This window comes from Aotus nancymaae, unplaced genomic scaffold (genome assembly GCF_030222135.1).
Source record: "Aotus nancymaae isolate 86718 unplaced genomic scaffold, 86718_ANA_hifiasm-v0.15.2.pri h1tg000014l, whole genome shotgun sequence".
NCBI lineage: Eukaryota > Metazoa > Chordata > Mammalia > Primates > Aotidae > Aotus > Aotus nancymaae.
The window spans coordinates 118,601,752-118,629,675 of record NW_026988425.1 but is presented as its reverse complement, the minus strand read 5'-3'; the positions used below and the strand labels follow the sequence as shown (position 1 = coordinate 118,629,675).

The following is a 27,924-nucleotide window of genomic DNA, read 5'->3' as shown; positions in this document are numbered from 1 at the left end:
GTGCTATACCTGCGGCGTGCTATACCTGCGGTGTGCTACACCTACAGTGTGCTATACCTGCGGCGTGCTATACCTGCGGTGTGCTACACCTACAGTATGCTATACCTGCGGTGTGCTACACATTTGTGAGCACAAATAAGCTGAACAGCATCACATGTATACATAGAATTGACATTGCTCCTCAACCCTGTATGTTGCAATTTCTCATCCGTTTTGTCTGAGCTTGCAAATGGGATTCTTCTTTGGCCATGAATCTCTGTACCCTGCCATATTCTGCAACAGCTAAGGCCTCTGAGAAGAGCTGGCATTGCACCAAGAGGAGCCCTTCCAGCCCCTCTCTGGAACTTAGAGTCACCCCTGCTCCTGAGAGAGAATGGGGCTGCCGGCTTTGAGGCAGACCCACCTGGGTTAAAATCCAGCTCGGCCACTTCTTAATCATGCAGGCTTGGCCACGCCACTTAACTCCTCTCAGTTTCACATGTGGTGTCCGGTTTAGTCTTTACCAAAGCTGTGTAAGGTCAGTATCACTGTTTCTTCCTGTCTACAGATGAGGAAACCAAGCTCTAGTGATAGGGGGTTTGGGTTTCTGGTTTGATTTTCAGGGCACTCCCCTAAAAACAGCAGGCTTCAAAGGCCTGCTTCCAACAGTGGGCCATCAATTGGGTCTGCAACCCTTATCCAAAGCTGAGAGATGGAGAGCCCAGAGGCTTGCTCCAGGATACCCTGATAGTCCCCATCTCAAAGCAGCCACCCCATAATCATCTTACTGTGCAGAAAGCAGATGAGCAGAAGGTTGTTACACTCTAGCATCTCCCTGATGTGGGGGCCTGCTGAGTCAAGGCACGTTTACTTCTTGGCTGTGCCGCCAAGTAACTTTTCCTCTAAGATCTGGCTCTGGCCCTGCTCCTCCCTGACCTTGCAATTTGGATGACCTGTTTTTTATACAAAGCCGTGTGTGGGCAAGACTGCACCCAGTGTGCTGAATCTAGCAAATGCTCAGAGTTTGCAGAATTGCTTGTGAGAGGCTACACCTGGAGAGAAGACATTCAGGGACTGTAATAGACAAATGCATAGAATCATCCTCAGATAGTGTGTTAAATCTCACATCCACAGTTTTGTGCTTCATTGTAAGTTGTCTCCGGTGTCTCTTGCCCTGAGGGGCTTTGATGGACATGGCCAGGGTCTCTTCTGCAGCTACATGTCTATCTGCCTCCTCCCTCCAACTCTTTACAGTCCCTGGAAGACAGTCTTGTTTGCTACTATTTCTCCCTGGAATGCCCTTCCTCCTTCAGTTCACTTCTGAGCTGGACTCTGTTCTCACCTCCCCAGAAAGTCCCCCAAAGCCCCTCTGTGTACAAGCCCCCATGTACCCATTGCTAAGTTAGCTGCATTCCTCTGAGTTCCACGGAATCCCTACAAAGCACCTGTGAACACATTACCATGGCAGTCTTGCTGCTTGTCTGTATCTGCCCAAAGGTTGTGCATTTTCCAGGGACTAAGCTGTAGGTCATCTGTTCATTTCCAATGCATGGAACGGTGCATAGCATGTAGGTGATACTGGTTGAATGAAATAATAAGTGAATACTTTCTTGCCAGCGTCATGTATGTATACACGTGGACACATGTGCAAATAGCAGGTAATGATTGTTTTTTATGCACTGTCATATTTCATCCCTATAGCCTTAGGAGGCATTGGTACCATTTACCGATAAGGAAAGTGAGACTTGTAGATGGGAAGGAAAGGCCTTTGAACCCCGGGCGAAGGCTCCAGTGTCTGTCTTTTTAACCATGGCATTATGCTGCCCCTTCTGACAGTAAATGGACACTCTCTTAAAGAATAAGTGGCATCAGCAGATGCTGACTGACTTCTTAACAGAGTGTATTAAAACTCCGGCTGCTGGCTGCAACAGCACATGTACCCTAAAATGATGGCTCTTCCAGACACAGCCGCAGCCTAAAAGGAAGGGAAGAACCAACTCCCTGCAAGCATTGGCCTGTCCTGACCCTCTGCCAGGTTTTCTAGCTGGGATGAGTGTAACCACCCCAGAGGTTTAAAATCCAAAGGGAGAGTCCTGCCTTTGGTCGCTCAAAGAGCAGGGCAATCAAAAGCTGAGCACTCTTGTCTCTGAGCGCTTCATGCTGACTGCCAAGTGGTCTCTTCCTGTCCCAGAAAAGACAGCAGGTGCCAGCAGGTGCCGGCTGAGTGGGCAGGGCTGGGGCCTCAGGCGCAGAGTCTTTAAAACCACCACCCAAATCTAAGAGATGAGTTATGACTTCCAGAGCTCTTGCATGGACCTCCCCACAGGTGACCGATGTGGTGGTTATGTCACTAACCTCTATGCTACTGAACGGGGATCAGGACATCAGAGCTGGCAGGCGGTAGGGGAGACAGGGAGGGGTGAGTGATGCTAAACCAGTTACCCAGATTCCCACGGCTGGGCTGGACCTCAGTCTCCAGACTCCAAATCCCGTGCTCTTTCCACTGTTTGCTGTAAGGGTTCATAAATTGTTCATACTGATAGGAGAAAGGGAATCAGCCTGGGGCCCATGTAACAAAGCCCTTCCTGTGTCTGAGAAACTTACACTTCTTCTATTCAGCTTGCTCCCCCTCCACAAGAGGCCATGCAGAGCCCAAGCTCTAGAGAAGGTTCACCTTTTGAGGAACTGGGATCCACCTGGGTCCTTGATACCTCCCATCCCTTCCAACAATGCTGTGATCATGGAATTCAGCAGATTTCACCACCCAAATCTCTCTCCAGCCTGCTCTTGATCTCTGGTGATCTGAGAGTCCTTGTTAACACAAACAAGGTAACACTTCACACCCCAGCATGCCCTGGGGCTTCCAGGCTGTTGTCCACGCTGTGATCTTTTCAGAACACATCTGATCAAGTTGCTGCCTCTTGCTTTAAGAGATGGAGGCAAAGTCCTTCCATGGTCTCTGAGTCCCTCCAGCCCTTTCTCACGCCAGTCATGCCCTGTTCCCTTCACGCCCGCCTTACTGGCTTCTTTTTAGTTCTCCTGATTTCACAGGCTCCCTTCCTCCTAGGACTCTGCATTTGTTCCCGCCACTGGAATTCTGATGTCATCTTCAGACATCAGCTCATGTGTCATTTCTATTTCTTTTTTTTTAAAGATGGAGTCTCATTCTGTCACCAGGCTGGAATGCAGTGGCACAATCTCGGCTCACTGTAACCTTCACCTCCCAGGTTTCAAGTGATTCTTCTGCCTCAGCCTCCTGAGTAGCTGGAACTACAGGTGCACACCACCATGCCCAGCTAATTGTTGTATTTTTTTTAGTAGAGACAGGGGTTCCACCACATTGGCCAGGCTGGTCTTGATCTCTTGACCTTGTGATCCACCTGCCTCAGCCTCCCAAAGTGCTGTGATTATAGGCATGAGCCACCGCGCCTGGCCCTCATGTATCATGTCTTAGGAGCATCTTCCTGACCTCCTGGTGGTGCCCCTTCCAAGGCACATCATCATTTTCCTTTATAGGTGTGAATAAATGTGAGCTTCATGAAAGCAGGGACTGCAATTGTTTTTGCTCGTGTTCTGGTGCACAGCAGGTGCTCAGTGCCTGCTATTTGATATGGGGAGGGAGTAAATGGATTGCTGCTTTCCCTAAAGCTCCCCTGCCCCCTATTTCCTCAGGATTTTTGCCTGTGTGTGACCAATCCATGGATGTAGATTGGGCAAGAGCTTCAGGGGTCCTGAGTGCCACCGCCAGCCCACACGTGACTACCTATGTTGGAGAAAGTCTGCTCCTGGCACCCCGGCTGCTGAATGGTAGAGGATGTGCCAGCCCTGGTGCCAGAGCTGACTTGCCCTGGGGACTTCAGGCTTCCTGTTGGCACTTGCCCATCTTCTGGCAGGTGCTTTATATCTTGGGCAGGGAGCACATTCACCCCCACCCCACCTGAGTGCTTCCCACCTTTCAGCAACAGCCACAGGTTTGCCTGGCCACAGGACGCAGCTCATGCCTCTGGCTCCTGCATCTTGGCCTCCTCCATCCATTACCATCTAGCAGTCAGTTTCTGCCACATTTTTCTTAATTAAGACCCTATGCCTTTCAGCATAGTGTTATCGTGAGGAGCCTGGTGATCTGAGAATCCTCGTTTTGCCGGCTAACCAGCTGAGTGTTTTTTATCATGCACTGTGTCTTCAGACCATGCGCTTCCTGTGTGTGGGTTTCCCGTTCAGGTTTCTCTTTCCTGATTGCATGGTGAAGGAGACCCTCTGCCACCACCCCAAACACTTGGAATCTGTGCCAGGCTGTGGTTTACATTCTGCCACGTCACAGGAGTTGTTTTTGTAGGTCCTTACAGACCAGACTGGTCACTGGCGTAAGTTCAACAATGTTGATTGATGAGGGACCTGCTGGGGACAGCACTGGAGGGATGGGTCCCTAGATAAGCTACAGCTGCACTTCTCAAGTTATTTCAGCAAAGCTACTGAGACAAACCGTACGAGGGTGCCTGGCATGATGCCTGGCACTTTGTTGATATTCCTGGAGTGTGTGTTGAATGAAAGAATGAAGGAAATAATTAGAAGGCAGCATTTCCCAATGAGGGTCCCTTGAGATGCTCAGGGAAAAACAAATCAACAGCAGCAGTAACAGAAGGGTGGGGAAATGAGTACATGGTCACGTAACTTTGGGAGCCTGTGTGTTATCTGACCCTCTCTGAGATTCATATGTTGTTTGCATATTAAAGGCTCTGAGAAGGTCAGCTCCAAGGAAAGCTGGCTGACTTTGTTTCACTCCTTATTCATCAAACATAGGTGACTCGGAACTATTTTATTCACATTAACTCTGTGGCCACTTGGCTCTTGCTTCCAGAATAAAAGGTAGGAAGGGGAAAGGCTCACAGGAGGTTCAAAGGGATAAACTGAGGACCAGAGAAAGGGGGCTTGGAGACGCTAGATTGAAGATTGTAGCATTTCACCCCAATCTGGAAAGATGAGCAGGATCCCTGCGGATGGAGAGAGAGGAGCTTTGGGATGGGGCATGGGGATGAGCAGAGACACATGGACAGGGCCGCCCGAGACATGGTTGGGAACTAAACGTCTGGTTCTAGAAAAGCTCGCGCTAGAAGGCAGGCTAGGGGCCATTCCCACACCAGCAGTTCCTGGTATCTGAAGCTGCTCATGGAGGCTTTGGCAAAATGATGAATGAGTTATTGAAAGCCTTAGCATTACCCTTCTGAAGTGTCTTGACTTTATCTGAGGAGCCCTTGTTTCCCAGCCAGGAGTTTGAGTCAGCCTCACCTGTGAAGTTTCTTGAACTGCCCTATGTGTGGGCCACAGCCCAGGAATTCTGATTCTGTGGGTAGAGAAGGGGTCCGAGCATCTGGATGTTTTCAAAGCCCCCTAGATGATTCTGTGTAAACTCCCAATTGCAAATGAATGCCAGAAGCCATAGGGTTCTTTGAGTGGCCTCCTCTGGGGGCCAACAGATGAGCACTGGTCCTCTTGCATTTGTATAGGCAGGGGACATTAATGCCAGGGGACTCACTCACCAAATAGGCTTGAGATACTGTAGACTACGTGACCCTTGTGGAGATTCGTAAGTGATGTATTAGCACATGAAGGCTCTGAGAAGGCCTGCTGTAAACCCAACACTTGAGGAAATGATACCAGGAACTCTAGGCTTAAAGATGATCATTTATATCAATTGGGTATTTCACCCCCACTGTTTCTTTTGTGAATGTCACTATTTCTCTTTCCCGACTTTCCCGGGTGAATGCTGCTATTGTTAGAGTTTTCATGAATGTCAAATGCAGTCAGCCTTGCTGCCACGGAGGTGGGCCACCACTCTCTCAGAGAGGGTTCTTAGGGGATCACGTGGAGTAGTGAAAGTGCCTGTTTGCTTACAAAAGACTATTCCCTTAGTCCTTTTCTCTCTGCTGCCTCTGACCTGGAAAGACACAATGGTGGGTTTGAATAAGACGTTGCTGCCTCCCAGGCTCCTTTCCTCATCTCTGCGATCCTGAGCGGCACTGGGCTTTTCCGACTTCACACTCCGAAGGGACGGAAATGACTGAGGTGACACCAATTTGGAGCTGCAGCTTGCAGGAAGCTAAGTGCACCTCTGCAGACACTTGCTTTGTGCTTTAAACCGGCTAATGGGCAGCCATGTGACTCTTTTTCTCTTGGGCCTTCTTGGTGGGGTTATGAAGAGTTGGTGATCTTAAAGGAATCAATAGAATTGATGGGGATTGTCCCAGCCAGCCCCCACCAAGCTAACATTGGGATTTCATTTTAAACGCTCATTTCTGGTGCTGATCATTTCTTGTTCATTCAAGCCACAAGCTTTTCCGTGCACAGGGAGCACTACCCTCTGCCTCCTAACCTCCAGAGGATGGTCACCCTGGTAGCTGTTTCTCTCAAACCTGCACTGAGAAGGTGCTAGGAAGCTCTCCCCTGGGCTCCTCGATAGCCCAAGGCAGAGGTTAAGAGGCAAGTTCATCCACAGCAATGAAACCACAAGTGGGTCTGGAGCTGGAGCCGGAGGCTGCCCCATCTGGGGCCAGTGTGTGGCACACACTTGCTTCTAGAAGACTCCCAGACACTGCAGGCCTCCTCTCCCACCTGGGCTTTCCTCTACCTCTACTCAAGGGAATGGTTTAGACAGCTCCAGAATCGACAGTGTACATGAAGAAGAGACTGACATTCTGGATTGTTGAACCTATAGGCAAGGAGTCATTCACCCTGACTGTAGCAGCGAGGGTCTAGACCTGCCTCCACCCAGACAGTGGCCCTGTGGAATGTCACTAATGGTTTGATCATAAGTTTGTTTCTGTTGCCTCAGTTAATGTTTCTTAAGAGGCTGTAACAGTTACCCCTCAAGGCTTTGCGATTCGTTCAATCATTTTTTAATTTATTTATTAGATTCTTTAATCCACCTTGAGTTTGTTAAGCGTCTGCTCTTACTGGGCATGGCACCCACATCTAATGACGGAGCTGCTCCGTCCTTCCTCCCAGGTGGCTTCTGGCTCGGGAGAGGAGGAGAACTCAGGGAAGGGCGTCCACTGGGGGGCTTAGGCCTGCATGGGGTGCATCAGCAACCAGTTTGGTGGCTGCTAAACTTTCACGCTGTTCCATGACGCTGTTTTTCCTAGGAGTCACTCTATCCTGGATTCACACCTGTACTTCCATCACAGTATTTTTCTACTACATCTTTATTATTTCTTCCTCTTCCCCCTTTTTTTAAGTGATGATTTGAAGACTATCATTTATCTCATCTAAGCTCTCCCTGCCTCTCTGTTCCCTTCTGCCTGTGGGTCTCATGTGATGGCCGCTCCACATTCAGAAAAACAACTTGTATAGATTCAGGCCCCCCACAAAATACCTGAATGTCCAGAATGTGGACTTGAGAGCTCAGGCTGACCTTAGTTCGAATCCACCCTCCCTCACCTCTCAGCTCTGCATTCTTGGGCAAGGTGGAGTTTACACCCTCTCAAAGAAACCTTGGTTTTCTCGTGTGTGGAATGATAATGTTAATATGACCTGCTGTTGTGATGGTTGTGAGAATTCAATGAAAACCCTTAGCACAGTGTTCCATCAAACACCAGTAACCCAAAAAGCACCAGCTATCATTGTAATTACTGAGCAGTTGCATGCGTTAGCTTCATCTCCCCTTCTTGGGAGCCATGACAGAGGTGTGTGACAGCAGTGTTGTTAAAGGAAAAGAAAGTCAAGGCCAACTTCAGTAGAGATTAAAAGCAGAAATACACCGAGAGTCCAGCAGGTACACTCAGCCCCATGGCAAACACCGCCTGGGGCAACTTCAATTCCTGGGAATTGGACGTGGAAACCAAGGCCATGAGCAAGTCCATTGCTTCCTGACCTGGCCTGCTGCCTGGCCCTCTGGAGGCAGGAGCTCTTATTGATCCCAGAGATGGCCCAGGAACTTAGCCCATCCCGACTTCTCCATGGCTGTGGCTGTCCTCCCGCCCCCATGCTCTTTCCCTTCTCTGCTAGTTCACCAAGCAGCACACACACACACATCCGCAGCAGGCCTTGTATCCTCACGGCTCCGAGGAACAGTACACATGACGAGGAGCCTGAGGGTTTCTTCCCTGACTTGAGCATGGATCACTTCTTTTATGTTATGATTCTTACTGAGCTCACATCTGTGTGCTGGAGACACTGGGCCACATGCATTACACACTTGGGTCTCATTTCATCTTTATAGCAGTATGTAGGATGGAGTCACTTCCACATCTACTAAGCCTTGAAGCCAGAATTCAAATCCCCATTACCTGACTCCTCCTTGGACCAGGTTCTTAGCCATCATTTTATACAACCTAATTCAGCAAAACTTTTCCTACAGTACAAGCCTACTCTTTCAGCTCTACAATTCTTTCTTCCTTTTATTAATATTTCTCCCTCCCTCTCTTTCCTAGTTCTTTTCCCTCAAGAAAAAAAAAGTACTAAGCCCCAGATCCATGCCAGATCTGGTCATTTTCCACAACCTAAGTGGAAATTTATTGTTATTATTGCTATTACTGTCATTATTTCTTAGAATTAAGCTGCACCTTTGACTATCAGGAGTAGCCTGCCTGCTTAATCTTCAAACCAAGGGCAGCTCAGAAGCCAGACCAGAATAGCGTGCTGGTTACAAGCACCTGCTGTGGCAGCAGGTACCAGAGTTTTGAGTTTCCACTGTGCTGCTCTAACCATGGGACCTCTCTCTGCCTCCGTTTTTTCATCTGTAAATGGGGAATTTCATAGTCCCAAGATGACAGGTTTGTTGTGAGCGTTGGGTGAGCAGATATGTAAGCATTTAGAATGGCATTTGGCACTGAGGAAATACTCTGCTGATGTTAGTTTTCATGACTCCTCCAAAATCTGCCTTTCTTCGTCCTGAAGGACCCATAAGTTTCCAAGAAACCTTAATCCTATAGGAATCTCTTTTGAAGACTAGCAGGAGAAAACCTGTTTTCCCTAGAGACCACTCTCCTGCCGCTGTTCCCAATTTTGTATCATCTTGCTGGTGACAGTGCCAGGCTCCTAATGAGAGTTGAAAAGGTTTCTCTGGCTGGTGAGGCTGCATAATTCAAGCCAGCCTACCTCTCACCTCCAGCTCCCAAGTTCTGAGGCTAAATCGGTAGGGAGCGGGTACATAGCTAAGCGAGTCTGTAGATGTGCAGTGGCCTGGTGTGGCCTTGGTTCACCAGTTCCTGTTTGTTTGGACTGCCCCATTAGCTGCTGCCTCCTTAAAGAGTCAGAATTCTATAGACCTAACAATCTATTTGAATGAAAAAGCTTGAAACACGGGGTTGGCCCTAGGATCAAGCTAATTAATAGCCCTTCTCAAACTGGGGTTTGGAAGGTAGGCTGAACCTTTGAAAAGCAATCATCTTTTGAGGGTGCTACAAGTCATTGCAATAAAACTGGGGATGGGAGGAAGGACCTGGAAGGAAATAGCAAACACAAGAGGAAACTATCATTTCTGGAGGCAAATTGGCTTGGTAGAAGGGAAAAAAAAAATGTTCTTCATTCAAATAAGGCCCACTGAGGCTTCCTTGAGTCAAATGATTCAGTCAAATGATTCTTAAACCTAATGATTTTTCACATCTAATTCAAGGAGAAATTAGCTATTAGATATTAAGACAAAAACAGGCAGACTCCTATCTTGAGAAGGAATCCTTCCCACTGAAGTGGAATTATGTCCAGAAGAATGAAATTGCTTGCTGAAGTAGAAAAGCATCCCATTAACCAGAGTTGCCTTTGTTGAATGGTGCCTTCCTCATCCCCAAACAAATCGTGATGACTCTGAACAAGGACAAGGAGATACCAGGACCCGAACAGATAATGTGATCAAACTGAAATCATCATCAGTGTCATTTCTGAGCCAAAAAAGCAAAGTTGCTAATCAGCAGATGCTGGAGCCTGGCAGCAGTTTTATTTGTGACCAAGAGTGGCTATGGTCCTTGATTCCTCAGGAGTCCTAGACTCTGAAGATTCTGTACCCTAACGAAAGAAATGAAGGCTGCAGCGAAAGCAGGGCAGAGGATCGTTTTTCTGGAATGTTCCCAACCTGCCTATTTGACATTGGCACTATTTCCAGAATTTAGATATCTTTCCTCCAGAAGAACTCTGTGATTGAGAAATGGTGTTATTACCTGCCAAAACATGTAAACCGCCAGTACATTCAAATGTATTCAGTACAAGGAGGCACTGTAATCACCTGACCTGATCCATACTGTTCTCACTACGTTGTGAAACTTGTTCCATGGCATGACCAACAAGTCTCTTTCCACGAGTACATTACATCATCACAACGTGCCACACACTATGGCAAAGCAGCTTTCCCTCAGTAGTAGTGATTTATGAGGATAGAGTTTTAACATCCAAGGGGATTCTGTACATGAAGATAAATGCTTACCTCATCGTCCTCTGTTTCTGCCCAATGAATTCATCTATATTTGTTGAACAATCCACATTTTTAAATATTTCACAGTCAGCATTCCTCTAAATATTTGTACTATGCTTTAAACATAATGTGGATTTAACACAGGAAAATTTCCCAAGATTTACATATAGATGTTATAAAGGTAAACACTTCTAAATATTTATTTCAAATGCTGTTGCTGAAAATTCAGATGACTGTAAATGTTTGAAACCCTGCAAAAATAGACAAAACACTCATATAAAGGCCAGTACGCTTAAAATCAAGGAGGTTATAAGTGGATTAATAGCATGGACTTAAAGTTGTTTTCTTGTCATCTTTATTCTTATTCATACCCTTTAAAAAGTGTTATTTTTATTTGTGCATGGATTTAATCAGAGTTGCCTTCGTAAGGTTTTAGCTATTTTACAAGGAACCACCGCAGAACAGCCAACCTACCAGCTCTGGTTATCATCTGCCTATGACATAGGATTTGGTTGCTCAGGCTTGGCCAATTCCAAGCTTTTGGTTCAGTACATTTGTATAACTGAGTTATTTTCGTTATGTCAAAGAACCCTTAGATGCCTGTCTTCTATGTAGATTTTCATTCTTGAAACTTGGTACCATTCCTAGAAATGATAAATTCTTTTTTATATCTGCCAGTTCTTGACTTATTGAGCTTGTCTGTTAACATTATTAAAAACTTAGGCATCCCCTATTGTTTTATTCTAATTAGTTGGGCCATTTAGAGGTTTTGTCTCCTAGGAGATGAGATTGAGCCTGTATAATTAGCTCTCTTCTTTAGGACAGCTGGCTAATTCATCACCTTGGAATGCAATGTGAGACTCCCTGCCCACCTGTTTATTTTGCATGCCACCATGGCACTGCTCAGTTTTTCCTAGAGAGGGGTGTTGTGCCTGCCTCATCTGGGACTCTGTGTTTTATCTGTTCTGTTTGTGCAGGTGAAAACAAGTAAACTGCATGTCCAATATTCCACACTTTTATGATCACAACAGCAAAGACTTCTCCTAACTTTATAGTCTCTGGGACACCACCTCTATAACTTTTGCCTTATTTGCATTCCACCTGAACCATTACACACATAAGACTTCTCTTTAAATAACTTTAAATCTACTTTTTGTAATCTAGCAGTGTCTTAAACCATAACAGCCATGAAACCACACATTAGATGCATCAGCTGTATTTCAACTTTGTTGTAAATGCACATTAAAATCATGGCACAGATATTGAAATGACAGGGTTGTCCTGGTGCCCAAGAGCTCTCTTGCACACTGCTAGGATACGTCATACCATAATTTAGGAGACTTGGCTGAAGACCACATGCCACGGATTCTGTTTGCTGGGAATATCCAAATAGTGTTCTTGTTTTCAAAGGATTTTTTAAAAACGATTCTCCTATTTTAAAAGCACCAATATAAGGGGAAGTCTTAGTGGCATATGAAACTCCATGCTTTAAGAAAAATAGCGTAAAATGAAGAAAGAATGAAACACAAGACCTCAGCAATTCCTGCTTTCTGGCTCCGTCATTATTTAAAGTGGCGCATGAACCTCAGAGCACTTTTGCCCATCACCAGTTCTCATAGAAGCCCTGAGCACCCAGGACTGAGTGGGAGTCTTCTAGGGTGGACTGGGTGATGAGAATAGACCCCCTAAGGAGAAGGGAGAAGGGAGAAACACATTTGGCAAAGATCTGCAGGCAGAGCATTCTTTTTTTTTTTTTTTGAGACAGAGTCTCCCTCTGTCACTAGGCTGGAGTGCAGTGGTGTGATTTAGACTCACTGCAACCTCCGTCTCCTGGATTCAAGTGATTCTCCTGCTTCAGCCTCCCGAGTAGCTGGGATTACAGGTGCACACCACCATGCCCAACTAATTTTTGTATTTTTAGTAGAGTCGAGGTTTCACCATGTTGGCCAGGATGGTCTCAATCTCTTGACCTTGTGATCCGCCCACCTTGGCCTCCCAAAGTGCTGGGATTACAGGTGTGAGCCACTGTGCCCGGCTGCATTCTTGTGTGGGGAAGAGCCCTAAGGACAAAGACCTGGGTGGGGAGGACCTGGGTGCAGGCGAGAAATAGCAAGAGCCACCGGGGCTGGACCGGATTTTGGGAAGGGGAGGGGCCAGGGGTTTGATCAGATCACTGAGGGGTAGACCTCAGGCCATGGCACGGTGTATGGATTTTGAGAGTTCCAGGGTTTTCAGCAGGAAACTGATTTGAACTGATCTCGCTGACTGCGAGGGAATGATTACATTGGATCAAGAGTGAAAACCAAGACCCCAGTTGGGTGGCTCTGGTGGTCTCCAAGTGGGAGCTGATGGAAACTTTTGCCAGAGAGGTAGCCATTAAGATGGCAAGAAGGGATTTGATTAGGCATCTACATATTTTGAAGAGCACAGGAATTTCATATCTCTCTTGAAACTGCTAAAATTAAGTAGATTTTCTTAACATACACACATTGTTAGTAGAGGATGAAAATATCTTGTTTGCTTTAAAAAAATGTTTAGTGTGTTTAGTGAACTTTAAGAAAAATCCTGGTGTAGTCTCTCCTGTTTTCATAGAAGCTAGTAATTGGCAACATATCAGTGTATGTTCTGAAGCCAGAGCTTTCACAATCATGGATGACTTATGGGGTGCAGATTTTGTCCTGAGCCACCGGGTGCCTCTGGAGGCTGTTTGCTGAAATGGACAAGAGCAGGGCAAGAAGGGGCCTCAGGAGTAGGTGGCCGTAAGAGGTTAGCACAGGATATGACCTTGACCCTGACCATCTGCCGTCTCTCTCCCTGCAGTGATCCTGAAGGTCACCAAGCACCTGCTCTCAAACCCTGTGTTCACCTGCATCATCCTGGCTGCCTGCATGGAGATTGCAGTGGTGGCTGGCTTTGCTGCCTTCTTGGGGAAATACCTGGAACAGCAGTTTAACCTCACCACCTCTTCTGCCAACCAGCTGCTCGGTGAGTGTGCTCCTCAGGCCTCCTGAGAGGGTCAGGAAGGGTGTCCTGTGTATAAGGCACTAAGAATTTACTGAGCCTGCTGAAGAGCTCCACTCTGCTCTGGGCCTAAAGCAACAAAATATATGTGGCCTCTGTGCACAAGGAATGTGAAGTATATTCTCAGAGTAAGATTTGCCCGCCTGGAGCAATTGCTAAAAGCACATGATAATAAAGAGTGAAAATATAAAATGTACAAAGGAAGCATTTGAGAGACCAGGAAGTTGATAGATGGGTGTGAACTGGGAAATCTGGGGGAGATATGATGAGCAAGGATAAATCTTGAAAGGTTAGCAGGTTTTAATCAGACACATAAGAAAGTAAGAATATTCTTTGCAGCGTGAAACCCATAGTTAACACATGCAGAGCTTGGAAGCCATACACTCCCTACTCCTCTCTGTGCCCACAGCAGACATGACTAATGGATCGTGACACTCCTTCTCCCCAAGCTCAGGCATGGCTTTACAGTTCTTTAAATCGTAGACTACAGGTTTCTACTCCCAACTGTTAGGAGTTGACATACTAAAGAAAACCAGTGTGCACTCATGAGAAGCAGAGTTGCTTGGGCAGGGTACGGAATGTGGTCCCACAGCATGTCTTAGTTTGCTTTTTGTTTTGTGACAATATATTATCCTTTCCTTCAAATGACCAGGAAGCCGCATTTGTTGAGTTTATCAGCTGAGATATTGATCAGTAGTGGACACAACAGCAACAGAGACATAGCGATTAAACGAGAGGGAAGAGTGAACAAGGGCTCTCAGGTTTCTGGATTGGAGAGCTTGTGGTACCATTTGTAAAAACTGGAAATAATGAAGAAAAATCAAATGCGTGCAAAGTTGCCCGTTCAGACCTGAAGCTGCTGAGTGTGAGATGCCCATGGCATATCTAAGTGATGTCCAGTATTCAGCCAAGGGCTCAAGAAGGGGCTCTGGGGTGAACATCTGAATTATATGTAGTAATAGAGGTTCAGTTGCCTCAGCATATGGATGGTAGTTAAGGACACTGGAGTGGAATTTATGTAGGAAAAAATGTATAGAGTTAGAAAAAGGTAAAACCCCAACCTGAAGAAATAGAGGAGTCTGCAGAGACATTTAAGCAACAGCATCCAGAAGAAATGCAGAGAATGTGGGTCATGGAAGTCAAGGATGAGACGATTCCAGGAAGAAAGTAGTCATCTGAAATGTGAGTGGTGAAGCAAGGTGCAGGCCCAAATGTCCCTGTTGGCTTTAATGATAAGGACAGCTTACAGCCTGGGTCAGGGCTGTGTCCCTGAAGTAGCAGTGGTGGTACCTGTTCTGTGGTGTGGAGAGCAGCCCACAAGAGGGAAGGAATAGACAGCGAGCATGGGACTTAGCCAGGGAAGAAGAGAAAGAGGACTTGGCCTGTGGCGTGTGTTGGAGTCAAGGGAGGGAGTGGTGAATATGTGGTTTCTGGGACAGGGAAGACTTGAGCAGGTTTCTCAGTGGAGGGAAAGGAGCTCACAGCTGGGGATTTGCAGAAGAGAGAGGGAATGTGGTGGACAGCCCTTGACAGAGGAGCTCACCTGTTCTCCTGAAAGAGGAGAGGGAGGGACATGTGATGGAAGCGACTGAGAGTGTGGTAATATAACCAGGCATGGGGGCAGCTACAGCTCCACAGACTTCATCTTCTCTCTAAAGGAGGAGTCAGATTGTCTGCTAAGAGGAAAGGGAAAGTGATGCTTTCTCATCTTCTCCTTTCAAATCTCCTGTCATGTTAGAAGATGGCCAAGAAACAAACACAAAGGTGCTAACCATCATGAGTCATCAGAGAAATGTATGTTGGAACCACAGTGGGATGCTGCTACACATACACCAGACTGATAGCAGCAAGTGTTAGGGAGGATGTGGAGCCACTGGAGCTCTCATACTCAGCCAGTGGGAATGCATGTTGGTGCCACCACTTTAGAAAACTCTTTGGCTGTGCCTGCTAAAGCTAACCACATGTCTCTGCTGTGATCTATCAGTTCCGTTCTGATTATCTATCCACCAGAAATAAATGTTTAGGTTCACTCATTTACATAGCGTATGTAATAATGTCCAGAGCTGTTTTACGCATAATAGACCCAAACTTGAAACAAGCTAAATGTCCGTCAACAGAACAGGTAAATAAATTATACAGTGTTCTGTGGTAAACTGTTACATAGAATGAGGAAGAAAGAACTCTGGTACGTGCCTCAATGTGGTTGAATCTCACAGAGTTGAAAGACATGAGACTCAAAGGAGAACATATTTAGATGAATTAAAAAGAGGAATAGTTAATTAAGGTGATAGAGTCCAGAACAGTTTTTACCCTTGGGGGAAGCTAACTGGGAGGGCACATCAGGGAGCCTCCTTGGCTGCTAGAAGTATTCTAAGGTCAATCTGAGCCATAGTTACAGGGGTGTGTACAGATGCAAAAGTTCATCAGGCTGTTCCCTTAAGCTCTGTGTACTTCACAGGACATAAAATATCCCAGTTTAAATGGAAAAGTAAAACCCTATCACAATGATAGGGCCAGATTACCACCCCACACTCCCCGGGAAATGCCAGGGTACCACAAGCCTTATTTACATTTTCCTTTTACACAGATAACTCTCTGCCACCCTCCACTTGGTAAATTTTACCTCCAAGAGGTATTGGCAAAATGCATTCAGCCCTTTAATATCTGCCTGACAGAGATAGGGTAAAATACATCTCTTATGATTAAAGTTGTAACTTCTTTGTCATTCCAGGATCTCTCAGGTTTAGGCCTTCAGCGCCCGAAGAGTATATCTCTCGCCTGCTGACTCCTCTGCTGCTTTTCCTTGCATTTTGATTACATTTGCACAGTTGCTTCAACTTTGGGCCGTGTTCCATCTCAGAACACATGCCTGCGTCTTCTATCGACAAACAAATCAATAGTCTTCAGGGCAGAAGGTCAAAAAAACGATTCTGCCTTATTGCACCTTTTTGCCTCCCAGTGATCTCTGTCTGTTAGTGTGCTTTGCAGGAGGCACCTCTTTCTGCGCTGGGCAGTCCAGGCAAGCAGCCCGGGTGCCCTCTTTGTGTGCCCTGCCCTTGGTGACAGTCCAGTCAGTGTGGACCCTGGAGGCTGGTTGCAAGAGGGGTTGGCAGTGGGTGGCTAGAGAAGGCAGACTTGGGAGATGAGGCCCAGGCAGTCATCCCAGAGCAGCACCCGCCCCCCTTCCACCCTCCCCTCCACAAAGTCATCAGCAACTGGGGCGGAGCTCAGAGAAGAGCAACATAGGCCATTAAAGGAATTCGTGAGTGAAGATAAAATGGGCTCAATCTGCATAGGTTAACGTAATGAGAATGGAGTTTCAGGGAAGTTCTGATCACTGCCTGGAGTGTTGAGGGAGGGGAGAGAGGGGGCTTGACAATGGCTTGGAGAAAAGGTGTGAAAGCCTGTGATTGCCATGGTTACCATCCTTGACAGGTGATGCCCCTACTGTGTCTGCTAGAAAATGAAACAAAACACAGGCGTGCTTTCTGGGTGTGAGCACGTTGTCACTGATGTCCATTCACACAGATCCAGTCTGTTCCCCCGCTCATTCATTCTGAAAATAATACTTGGATGCCCACTCGGTGCTGGGTACCATGCTAGACACAGAGAATCTGGGCTGGACTGAACAAGACAAAAAGGGCTTTTGTCCCCAGGAAAGCTGCATCCTAGCAGAGAGAGGGAGCGCACAAGAAACAAGAAACTCAAACATAAATGAGGCTGCTTCAGAGAGTTGGGAGAGCCATGGAGTGAGAAAAAACACGGAATCTCAGGGCAGGGGTGCATGGATCTCTAGAGAGGGTGGCCTGGGAAACCTGTCTAAAGAGGATAGGGGCCAGCCAAGTAAACACATCCAGCAAGTGTCCCAGGAAAGGGAACTTCACATGCAAAGTCTGGGGAACCGGCACTGTTTGGCCTGTCCCAGGAAGAGAAAGGAGGAGGGAGGGTGGCATGGTTGGGGTGGGCAGTGTGGCACGGGATGAGGATAGAGAGGCACCCAGGAGCTGGCTCATAAGATCACTTCTATACCAAGGAAGGGAAACCAAGCGCAGATATTCCAAGAGCAGCAGATGATACAGAGATAGTATCTGTCATTTTAAGAATGACTTGTGTTGTTTTCTTGCAGAGCTACACCTCCCTGATTATATTTTCTCACCCCAATATTAAAATTAATTTGCATTCCCTTAGCACATACCAGCTGGTTAATGTACTCAATTGACCTAGAGGTCTGTTGATTGGCAAGAAGGCAGCCTAGACTGGAAAACTGGCCGTGCATAATGTACATGGTAGAAAAATGACACATGGCAAGTGAAAGCTGAGTTTTAGATGAAATGAATCAGAATGGAGCAAAGCCAACCCAGGAGACTGGAACTCTGAGATCCTTTGGTCCTCCTAAAATGCCATGGGTCTCTGCGAATCAGAAATAACAGGTTTATGGTCCTGCTGCCTTGCAGATAGCCCTGTGTACAAAGAGAGAGGAAAAATTTTATATGCCATTTATTCACCGAGAGCTCCAAAATGTATTGATTGATGCCACTTCCTGAGGGGTGGCAGAGCTGGTTGAAACACTCTCTGTCTGACCCGGTGAATTCTGTGACCTTTAGGTTAAACAGCCTCTATTCCTTCCTCAAAACCCTCTCTTCTTGCCTCATTAGAAGATGGGGAGAAAATACCTAGAAATTTTCAAGTCCCCTTCCCACATCATCTGAAACATGCGCGTAGAGCACATTGCTGGTTCATGATATGTACTCTCCCGAAGGCGTTTCTGTGTTCCCAGCCTGTCTGACTCTGTCACTTGGTAGTCCCGTCTTCAGCTTGTGTTTCTCCCACTTAGCAGGACAGCTGCGCTCACTTAGACTCACTAAACAGAATTGCTTTATGCCTGTGTCCCCAAGTTCTCCATGAGCCCCCTGTGGGCAGAAATCCTAAAGGCTTCAGGTCCGGTGGAGGCAGTGACACCCCAGTGGGGTCATGGGGCATTCAAGGGACTCAGCCTCAAGCCTGCAGTTCTCCTGTCTGTGGACTGGCCCCTTCTGCCCTATTCATGGCCCTGCCCCTCTGTTTTCCTTCCAGGGATGACTGCGATCCCGTGTGCTTGTCTGGGAATCTTCCTGGGCGGTCTTTTGGTGAAGAAGCTCAGCCTGTCTGCCCTGGGGGCCATTCGGATGGCCATGCTCGTCAACCTGGTGTCCACAGCTTGCTACGTCTCCTTCCTCTTCCTGGGCTGCGACACGGGCCCTGTGGCTGGGGTTACTGTTCCCTATGGAAACAAGTGAGTCCCGGCCGAGTCTGCTGCCTTCCTGCCTACTCAGGGACCCCAGCGCTCTCCCTCCGCAGTAGGTTGAGGGAGCCAGCTTTGTTCCTAGAGACCCCCGAGGAGAGGCCTCAAGGCTGCCTCCACATCATACTCTCCACATTGGAGAATCGGTAGAAGCCTCTGGACTGAGAGAGCTTTGAGACCTGTCCACTCAAAGCCAGGAAGCTCTGGGGCAGAAGAGACACCGTTTCCTCCCTAGCATAGCCACATCACAGTTTCTGGCATTTGACTTTAGGAAAGATGTGAAGGCAGAAAATAAAAATTTTAATTCAAAATTCAGCTCAAAATAAAAGAATTGATTGATTTCAACAATTCCTTAAACTATCAAAAGCTGTCATTAGCCTCACATGGCAATTAGGGGCTCTGGCCCATGGCAGGTATTTTTAAGTGTAAAGGGGGAAAGGGGGGGAGGAAAGAAGGTGAAGGGAAGGGAGGGGGGAAGAGAAGGAAGTGAGTTCTCATGGGACCACTTTTCATTCCTCCTAGTTTTTATCCCAAGACTTCAGACTAGAGTCAGTGAGAACTGCCCTTAGAGGGAATTATGGGGCATCCTCGGCTATTCATTCTCAAAAGCTGTCCCCTTTTCCACATGGGACTGAGGCTGCCTTGGGAAGCCAGCCTGGAGCATGGAGGCTGCAGCATGGCTGGCCTGCAGGTTCCCAGTTTCTCTCTTTCCAGAGCCAGACTCTTCCTCCAAGCAGGCCACTAGGCCTGCTCCTGCACTCGGCCCAGAACATACATGGAGCCAGGGCATTTCTGTCACCCACAAGGGTGAGCAGGCAGAGTGGGAGAGCAGAGCAGAGGCAGCTTTCTGTATGTCTGTGCACAGTCCAGGCACCATGTGCTTACCACCACGGGATTGCCCCTTCCAATCCCCACCCCAGCCTGGCCCCCAGATCCTTCCTGTCCAGATGTGGCTTTTTCCTGCTTGCACATCCGGCTATGCCGAACAGCCGTCTCGAGTAGCAGATGGCTCGGCTCCCAAGTAGTAAAGTGTAGTGGTTAGAAGCACAAGATCTTCCCGTAAGGACATTATTCCATGAAAAAGAAAAAAAAAAGTGTATATCCTACAGTCAGACTTCCCTGTTTCTAATGCCTCCTCTACCATTTATGAGTTCTGTACTTTTGGGCGAGTCACTTAACCTAGCTATGCCTCAGTTTCTTCTCTGAAGCCATGGGGTTATAATGAGAATAAATGAAACGATCCGCGCAGTCCTTTGAATAGTGCATGACACAGCAATTGCCAGGTGTTGCTGTCATCATATTTATTATTATGAAGCGCCATGAGCCTGAGGAAACAGAGCTGAAAATAATCAGACTAAAGAAGAGAACTTTCGTCTCTTACAGGGCTAATACGCCCACTCTGCCCTTTTGCTCTTTTTTCAGTTTGTTTGCTCTAGGTAGCTGTGCCTTTAATGATGCAAAGGAAAGTTTAAAACATCAGTGTTATTTTTCTCGGGACACTGAATCAATTAGACAGTAATTATTGAAGCCAGTCTGGTTGTAGCTGCGTAGTAAGTCAGTGTCGTGACGCTTCCTGACCGCTGGGGAGGAATAAAGCAAAGAGACAAGAACCAGCCCAATGAGGGAAGAAGTTAATTGTTCACGGAGCAGGCATAGGTGTTGGTTCAGGAAAGGGGGATAACGTGAGGCCATAGCAATCAGGAGAGACATCATGGAGGGAGTGGCCCTGAGCAGAGACCCAGCTGTCACCAGTGCAGAGAGCACATCAATTCCAGTGATAAAGAGCATCTTCGTCCATGCTTCATGAGAAGGGCTGGAGTGGACTTGGCTCCCACACAAGCTGGCACATTGTGCAGGGCACAACCCACATAGCTCTCAGTGGTGGCCCTGGGCTGCTCCTTGCTGGACAGGGAGGTTGGAAAAGGAAAAGGGAAGGGAGAGCCAGGTAAGAATCCCGTAAGCAGGGTACCATGCGACTCATCATAGCAGAGGCAAAAGGCTGTCACTGGGGACATCTGATTCCAAATTGACCTGTTCTAATGGCTTCCATGTTTCCTTTCTTTTCCAGCACAGCACCTGGCTCAGCCCTGGACCCCTACTCACCCTGCAATAATAACTGTGAATGCCAAACCGATTCCTTCACTCCAGTGTGTGGGGCAGATGGCATCACCTACCTGTCCGCCTGCTTTGCTGGCTGCAACAGCACGGTAATGGGATGGGGCGGGGGATTCAGGCAGCCAAAGTAGCTTGAAACCCAAGGCCAAAGGCAGGAGAGAGCAACCACAGATGTTACACATGGTGTTCCTTCTCTGTCAGTTTTTCTCAGCTGTTGCCCTGCTCTAGTGGAAGATCTTCCATCAGCAGGAGGAGAGGACTGATTCAGGTCTTGCTAAATCAAGTGTGTTTGCAGGAAGTTTCATTGAGCAACTGAAAGAAAAAATTCAAAGGAATCTGTATATGTGAAACCAAAGGAAAAGATGGTGGTTCAAGGTGCTTGCAGAGGGTCAAGGGAATAGGATGTCTGCATGGGTAGTGAGCTCCCCATCCCCAGAAGTATGTCAAGAAAGGCTTGAAAGCCATTTATCAGGAAAGACTTCTTCCAGACCTGAGACGCTCTGACACCAATTCCTGCCCAGTTCGCTTTGCCACGGTTTTCCTAACTAAATGCCTTCCCCCTTTTTCCGTGTTCCTGACACTTTTTTAGCGGGGGTGCAGGTGCTTTTTCCAGCCCACAGCTTTCCATGTTCTCTTCCTGAAAACCTGATGCTAAGTGACGGGTCATCCAGTTGTGCTGATCCCACCTTCCAGGAGTCCTTGGCACGTGCCCTGGGGCACCCACATCACCGCTGCCCTGTCCAGGCCCCCCCCATCTCTTCCTTGGACCCATGTGGTAGTTCCTCCCTGGCCTCCCAGAATGGCCCCTTCCATCCTGCCTTCTGTTCAACACTGCAGTCAGAAAGGTTTCTATAATATAGCAAATGACCCTTTCTCATGCTACTCTATCAACTGGAAGATCAGTTCTAGGGGACACGTGTCTTCAGTTCTACCTCCTTTCAGTTCGTGGTGTTCGACTTCCCCCATACACCCTCTCATTTCATGCACCTGCCTCTGTTTGGACAGTTCCTACACACTGGTCAATAGCCCCCTCAAATGTCCCCTCCTCTGCACCCATCCCTTCCCTCTTTTGTCTTTGGGGTTCTTCTCTCTGAAGTCCTTTGGTACCTCTTTCTCCTAAAGACACTGTTCTCATTTCATTACAGTGACTTGCTAGAAGTGTCTGTTGTCTGCTCTGGTCCTTGGATTTCTTAAGCAAGAGCTGGCACCCAGAAGTACTCCATGAATGTCTGTGCAAGGCATCATGGGAAGGAACATATGAAGGCCCAGTGGCAGCTTTCAAGGGACTTAGAGTTGAGATGATTAGTTTCTTCTTCTTCCTACATCTTAGATCTTTCTGGAGCAGCAATTTCTCTGAACGAAGAAAAATTGATCATTTATTTTCATTTTCAAAGATTTCATTTCTCCTTGTGTTTAACATTTAGATTCCTAGCCAGTTACTAACATTTTCTATAGAGAAAATAAATCACCATGGGGGGTGGGTGGGAGGAACTGATTTTTTTAATTAGATGATAAAGCAATTTCTTTATGCGAGTGGAAATAAATTTTAAAAGAAGGGATGGGCCTTGAGAATGGTTAAAATAAAAACACAAGCCATTATTTTTCATGACAACAATTTCATTAACATTTTAATATCCAGAAAGTTACATTATAAATCAGTCTCGGTTATTGTCCTGTTATAAGAATTAAATTGACTCAATATAGTCTATTCGAGACCAAACGAGTCTCTATTCCAGGGAATGCACTGACCAAAAAACTTATCTTAAAAATTGCATTTCCCCTGATCTTGCATGTACAAGAGTCTAATTGAATAACAGCCTGACCAGGCCCATCCATGGCCGCATCCCACTGCTGAAACAGCAAAGCTGGAGAGTGCAGTTATCAGACTGCAGGCTCCTCTGCTTACCTCTGGATGTATTGTTTATTCCCCAGACCGTGCCTTTTATTCACATTACTCAAGGCCTCACATTGTCTGCTGTGGTGTAGGCGAAGCCAGGAGGTTATGCCCATGCAATTGCAGTGCAGAGATTGAGAAACCACCAGCCCTCAGAGCTGGGGTGGGGCACACAGTGCCTTCCCTGCAGAGGCAGATCTCCAGACACCCTGGCTTCCAACAAGTGGATGAGGGATTTGGAGACTCAGAGCAATCCTTATCCTGGAAAGGGGCCCTCGTGACAGTCTAGCCTTAAAAACAACCACAACCATAAAATTTGCGGCAGCAGCAGCAAGCTTTGTCGAGAGCCTATTAAGCCCCAGGTAATGGGGCCTTCCGTGTGTCACTCATGGCCCATGGCAGCTTGGCCCAGAGTCAGAGGAATCTCAGGCCAACATCCAAAAATGAATGAAAAGCAATTTAAATCCTTTAAATCTCTGCTGCAGTATTTTGAGAAAATGCCAAATGGTGGCTATATTCCTGGTACATGGACTCCCTCCCTCCCCTCTATTTTCTCCACTCTTCTTCTTGTCTCCAAGCTTGTAAAAAAGAAAAAAAAAACCTCTTTGACAAGCTAAACCTTCCTCAACTCTTCTACCTCCTTCTCCTTTTCACAGTGATTCTCCTATTTACACTGATCCCCTGGAATTCTCCACCCTCCCAATGTGAATTCAGCGGTTCTCCCTGGTTTCATCAGTTCTTCCACCCGTAGCCTCAACCCTGTGTGTATCATCCCATTGATCCTCCCAGCAACCTTGGGAAATAGGTGTTCTTTTTATTTCCTGAATATAGATGAGGTTAGTCACCTGCCCAGTGCCAAGCAGTAGGAAGTAGGGGATCTGGCTTTTGAATGTAGGGTCTGTCCAATGTCAAGTACACATGGACACCAAGAAGGAGAAATAGTGTCTTCCTCTGCACTCTGTACCTGCCCTAAGATATTCACCATTTTTCTAACCCTTCAAACATGCACTTCTCATTTGAGACGTTTATTTAGCCTTTACCATCTGGCCCTGGCTGCCTCTCTAGCCTCAACCTCCCTGTCTATTCCTCCCACCTTTTTTTTTTTCTTTTTTTTTTGAGACAGGGTCTCGCTCTGTCACCCAGGCTGGAGTGCAGTGGTACAATCTCAGTTCACCGCAACCTCCACCCCATGGGTTCAAGTGATTCTCCTGCCTCAGCCCCCCAAGTAGCTGGGATTACAGGCGCACACCACCACGCCCAGCTAATTTTTTATATTTTGGTAGAGATGGGGTTTTTTACCATGTTGGCCAGTCTGGTCTTGAACTCTTGACCTCAAGTGATCCACCCATCTCAGCCTCCCAAAGTGCTGGGATTACAGGCCTTCCCACCTCTTAAAGAGCCACTTGGTAAGTGGAACTTCTTGGAGTTCCACAACACATCAAGCTTCCCCTGCCCCTGGGCCTTTGCACATGCTGTTTCTCTTATCTGCAGTAGTCTCTCCCTTCTAAGCTCTGTCTTATCTGTCAGGGTGTCTCTCCTTCACCACTGCTGAGAAGGCTTCTCCACCTCATCTCTTCCTCCACGGCTGTGTTAGTGCCCTTCCTGCAAACTCTCTTGCCCCTGCTCTTGCCTAGCAAGGCTCTCACCTCACCTGTGTTAACGGGTCATTTACTCTAGCATCTGCCTCCTTCAGCTGCAGGGATAGGGCTCTGTTGTGGACCCTTGCGTTCTCACTGTCAGCCATGGCTCTGGATAAAGGCCCTAGGCTTTATCAGCACCCAGCTGGAGGCCTCATACTGACCTCAGAGAGCCCCAGGGATCCAGGGGTGATAATACCATTCTCTTGTTTAGCAGCTGACAAGTGGGTAGGTTGGATGATCCCAGTTTCAATACTAAAGACCTTATCTTTACTTACCACTCACCACGTTATTCTTTCCATAGAAATTCCCCATATCTCAATTAGATGTGAATAAGTCGCTGATCAAGTAATTCTGATTATAGGAAAATCTGATTAGTGTTAGCAGTTTCCTGATATTAAACTTTTCTTCCTGCTCTGGTTTGGATTTTTTATTTTCTTATATCTCCTTGAGTGATACCAATAAAATTTCCAGGCCTGCATTTAATACACAACCTTTTTTTTTTTGAGATGGAGTCTTACTGTGTCACCCAGGCTGGAATGCAGTGGTGAGATCTTGGCTCACTGCAACCTCTGCCTCCTGGGTTCAAGTGATTCTCCCGCCTTCGCCTCCCGAGTAGCTGGGACTACAGGCATGCGCCACCATGCCCGGCTAATTTTTGTATTTATTAGTAGGCTGGTCTTGAACTCCTGACCTTGTGATCCGCCTGCCTCAACCTCCAAAAGTGCTGGGATTACAGGCCTAAGCCACCACACTCATCCAAATATACAACTTCTTCTCACTGCATATGATCAGTAGGGGTGACAAAAAAAATTGTGAGTTAATTTTGTAAGTTTCCTTTGGCATGAATGTATTGTCCAGATTGTTTTTGTACCTTTCACTTTCAGAAGTAATTATTCCAACAAAAAGCATATTAGTATGCTGTAGACTCATGGCTGGAAGTTGTATCCTTTTGATGTACTGAACAATTGACTAGAAAAAAAACTTCATCAGCCACCAATAGAACGTTGAAAGTCAATATGTGTCCAGCACGGCAGTTTGTAGGGTACTAATGATAGATGACTACTTCATCCCCTCATCCAGCCAACAAATATTTATTGGGTACTTGTTTCAGCAAAACGCCCGGTAGGTTCTGTGGAGGGGAGGAGGACGGCTCCATGATGGACGCGTGCAGGCAGCTCACGGGTCAGTGTTACAGATCTCTATGCAGGCTGCATGTTAGGATCATGTGGGAGCTTTTAAACCATGAGGGCTCAGCCCCACTCTCAGAGATTCTGATTCCCTTATGTTGGAGTAGGACCCATGCCTCAGTATTTTGTAAAGCTCTTTAAGTATGTTTGATATGTAACCAGGATGGAGAGGCGCCGTTCTAATACACGGCTTCTCAGCCCCGGCACCATTGACATTTTAGGCCAGATAGTGGATTGTCATGAGGCGCTGTCCGATGCACTCTGTGTTTACCAGCATCCCTGGGCTCTCCCCACCTCCAAATGCCAACAACAGTAAATGTCTCCAGATGCTGCCATGTGTCCTTGGGGGATATCATTGCCCCCAATTAAGAACTGTTGCTGTCATAGAAGGGATGAGGCATGTTCTATACATGGTATCTTCCTTGAGAAAGGTCAGCATGTAAGCTGACACTGAGTGTGCATCCTTCAGTCTCTTTTGTTCTTCTCACCGTGACCATATCTGCCCACTATAAAAACCAACTGGAGAGTTAGAGGTACCATATAGCAGGGGTCCCCAACCTCTAGTACCAGGGCCAGTCTGTGGAACTGGGCCGCACAGCAGGAGGTGAGTGGCAGGTGGGCAAAGCTTTGTCTGTATTTACAGCTGCTCCCCATCGTTCACGTGACCACCCGAGCTCTGCATCCTATCAGATCAGCCGCGGCACTGGATTCTCAGAGGAGCGTAAAGCTTACTGTGAACTGCGCATGCGAGGGATCTACGTTACAGGCTCCTTATGAGAACCTAATGCCCGATGATCTGTCACTGCCTTCTGTCACCCCCAGATGAGACCTTCTAGTTACAGGAAAACAAGCTCAGGGCTCCCACTGATTCCACATTGTGGTGAGTTATATAATTATATTTCATTATATATTACAATTGTAATAATAATAGAAGCAAAGTGTGTAATACATGTGATGTGCTTGAATCATCCTGAGACCATCCCCCAAACCGCACTGGTCTGTGGAAAAACTGTTTTCCATGAAATTGATCCCTGGTACCAAAAAGGTTGGGGACTTCTGCCATAATGCAGGTTGCAGCACAGGGAACAAACAGTGTGTCTGCCCTGAAGATTCATTTCAGCTGTCCAAAGCCAGACTTGAACTGGGCCTCTCTGAAAAAGTTGGAAGCTAGCTATCAGGGGACCTGCACCCCAGCAGGGCAGTGGTTGACTGGAACTGAGAAGCGCTGGCCCTTTGGGCAAGACATAGCCCCCACCACCGGCCATCCCGTACACCTGAGTCACTTTTCAAATTTATGTTTCCTGTCTGGTTCCAAAGGGTTTGCAACCCTCCTCAGACAGCCTGGCCCTGTCTGCCAGAGCTTATTTAAAAGTCTGTACTTATCCAGATCATGGCTTGTCAGAAGGGACTTGGGACTATTCTGAAATCAAACCCTATTGGGGCGTCACCACCCAGGACACCTGATATATCTCAGGCCCTGTGCAAGGCATGATAAGTGTAGCAATGAATAAGGAAAGAAGCTCATGTTGGCTGTAACATGAGATGTATTAACAAGAGTTATGTCCAAGGGAGCACCCAAAAGCAACACCTAACCTTACCTTACAGTACAGTTGGGTGAAGAGAACACATTGTAAAATAATAAAGAGACGAAGATCCCTTTTGATAAACATTTAAACATGTGTATCTTTGCATCAAAAAGATAGTGGAAGAACCTATGGACAGCTATTCATGGATACTTCAGGTTAGGGGCTGAAGAACTAAATTTTGCTTATTTATTTCCAGTGTTTGAGTATATCTCAGAATTATCTAAAATGATTATGTATCACTTTTCCAATGAGGAACAGATTTTTCTTTAAAAAATCCAGTGTTAAAGGTCAGGTGGTTAGGTTCTAAGAGGGAAGCAGCTATGCAGGCAAATGAGTAGAATGCTGGGGTAGAAATTAGCTCTGGGTGGGGAAGCGGTAGAGGAGGGGAGTGGTCATGTTCCCCTGGAGGGGGAGGCGTGGCAGGGCTTTCATCAGGAAGGGTAGTGGGTGTTTGGTAGCCAGGCATGGAAGGACATTCCAGCAGGATGAGTGCATAGGCTGGGGTGTGGCAGTTTGGACCTCATGATGCAGGCCGGTTTGGAGTTGGAAGAGAGAACACTGGAGGGGGACAGAGGGGCCTCATGTTCCTTCAGAGTTGCATTACACCTTTCACCTTTCCGTGCTCTGCCCACTGTGTCCTACATTAGATAGCTGGAGCAGAGTGAGCCTTTCTGCTCCCCAAAGAACGATCCCTTTCCTTCCCTTCAGCAGGAGATAATTAAGATCTAACAGGACGTGCTCAGGCTCATGTGCTCCAGGTTACCGGGGTGCAAGGTGGAAGGAGGTCTTGCTTTCATCTCAGAATTTTTCTCCCTGGCCATT

The 27,924-nt window shown here is 47.0% G+C and overlaps 1 protein-coding gene across 3 annotated transcripts in view; it reads left to right on the top strand.

Moving 5' to 3' along the window:
* The window catches only part of SLCO3A1 (solute carrier organic anion transporter family member 3A1), a 333,380-nt gene that overhangs the window by 268,927 nt on the left and 36,529 nt on the right, over window positions 1-27,924 (top strand). For all 3 annotated transcript variants that reach the window (XM_064376269.1, XM_064376270.1, XM_064376268.1), the window contains exons 5-7: window positions 13,199-13,363; window positions 18,473-18,671; window positions 20,749-20,887. In XM_064376269.1, coding sequence (XP_064232339.1) covers window positions 13,199-13,363; window positions 18,473-18,671; window positions 20,749-20,887 — 503 coding nt within the window. The remainder of the gene's footprint in view (window positions 1-13,198; window positions 13,364-18,472; window positions 18,672-20,748; window positions 20,888-27,924) is intronic.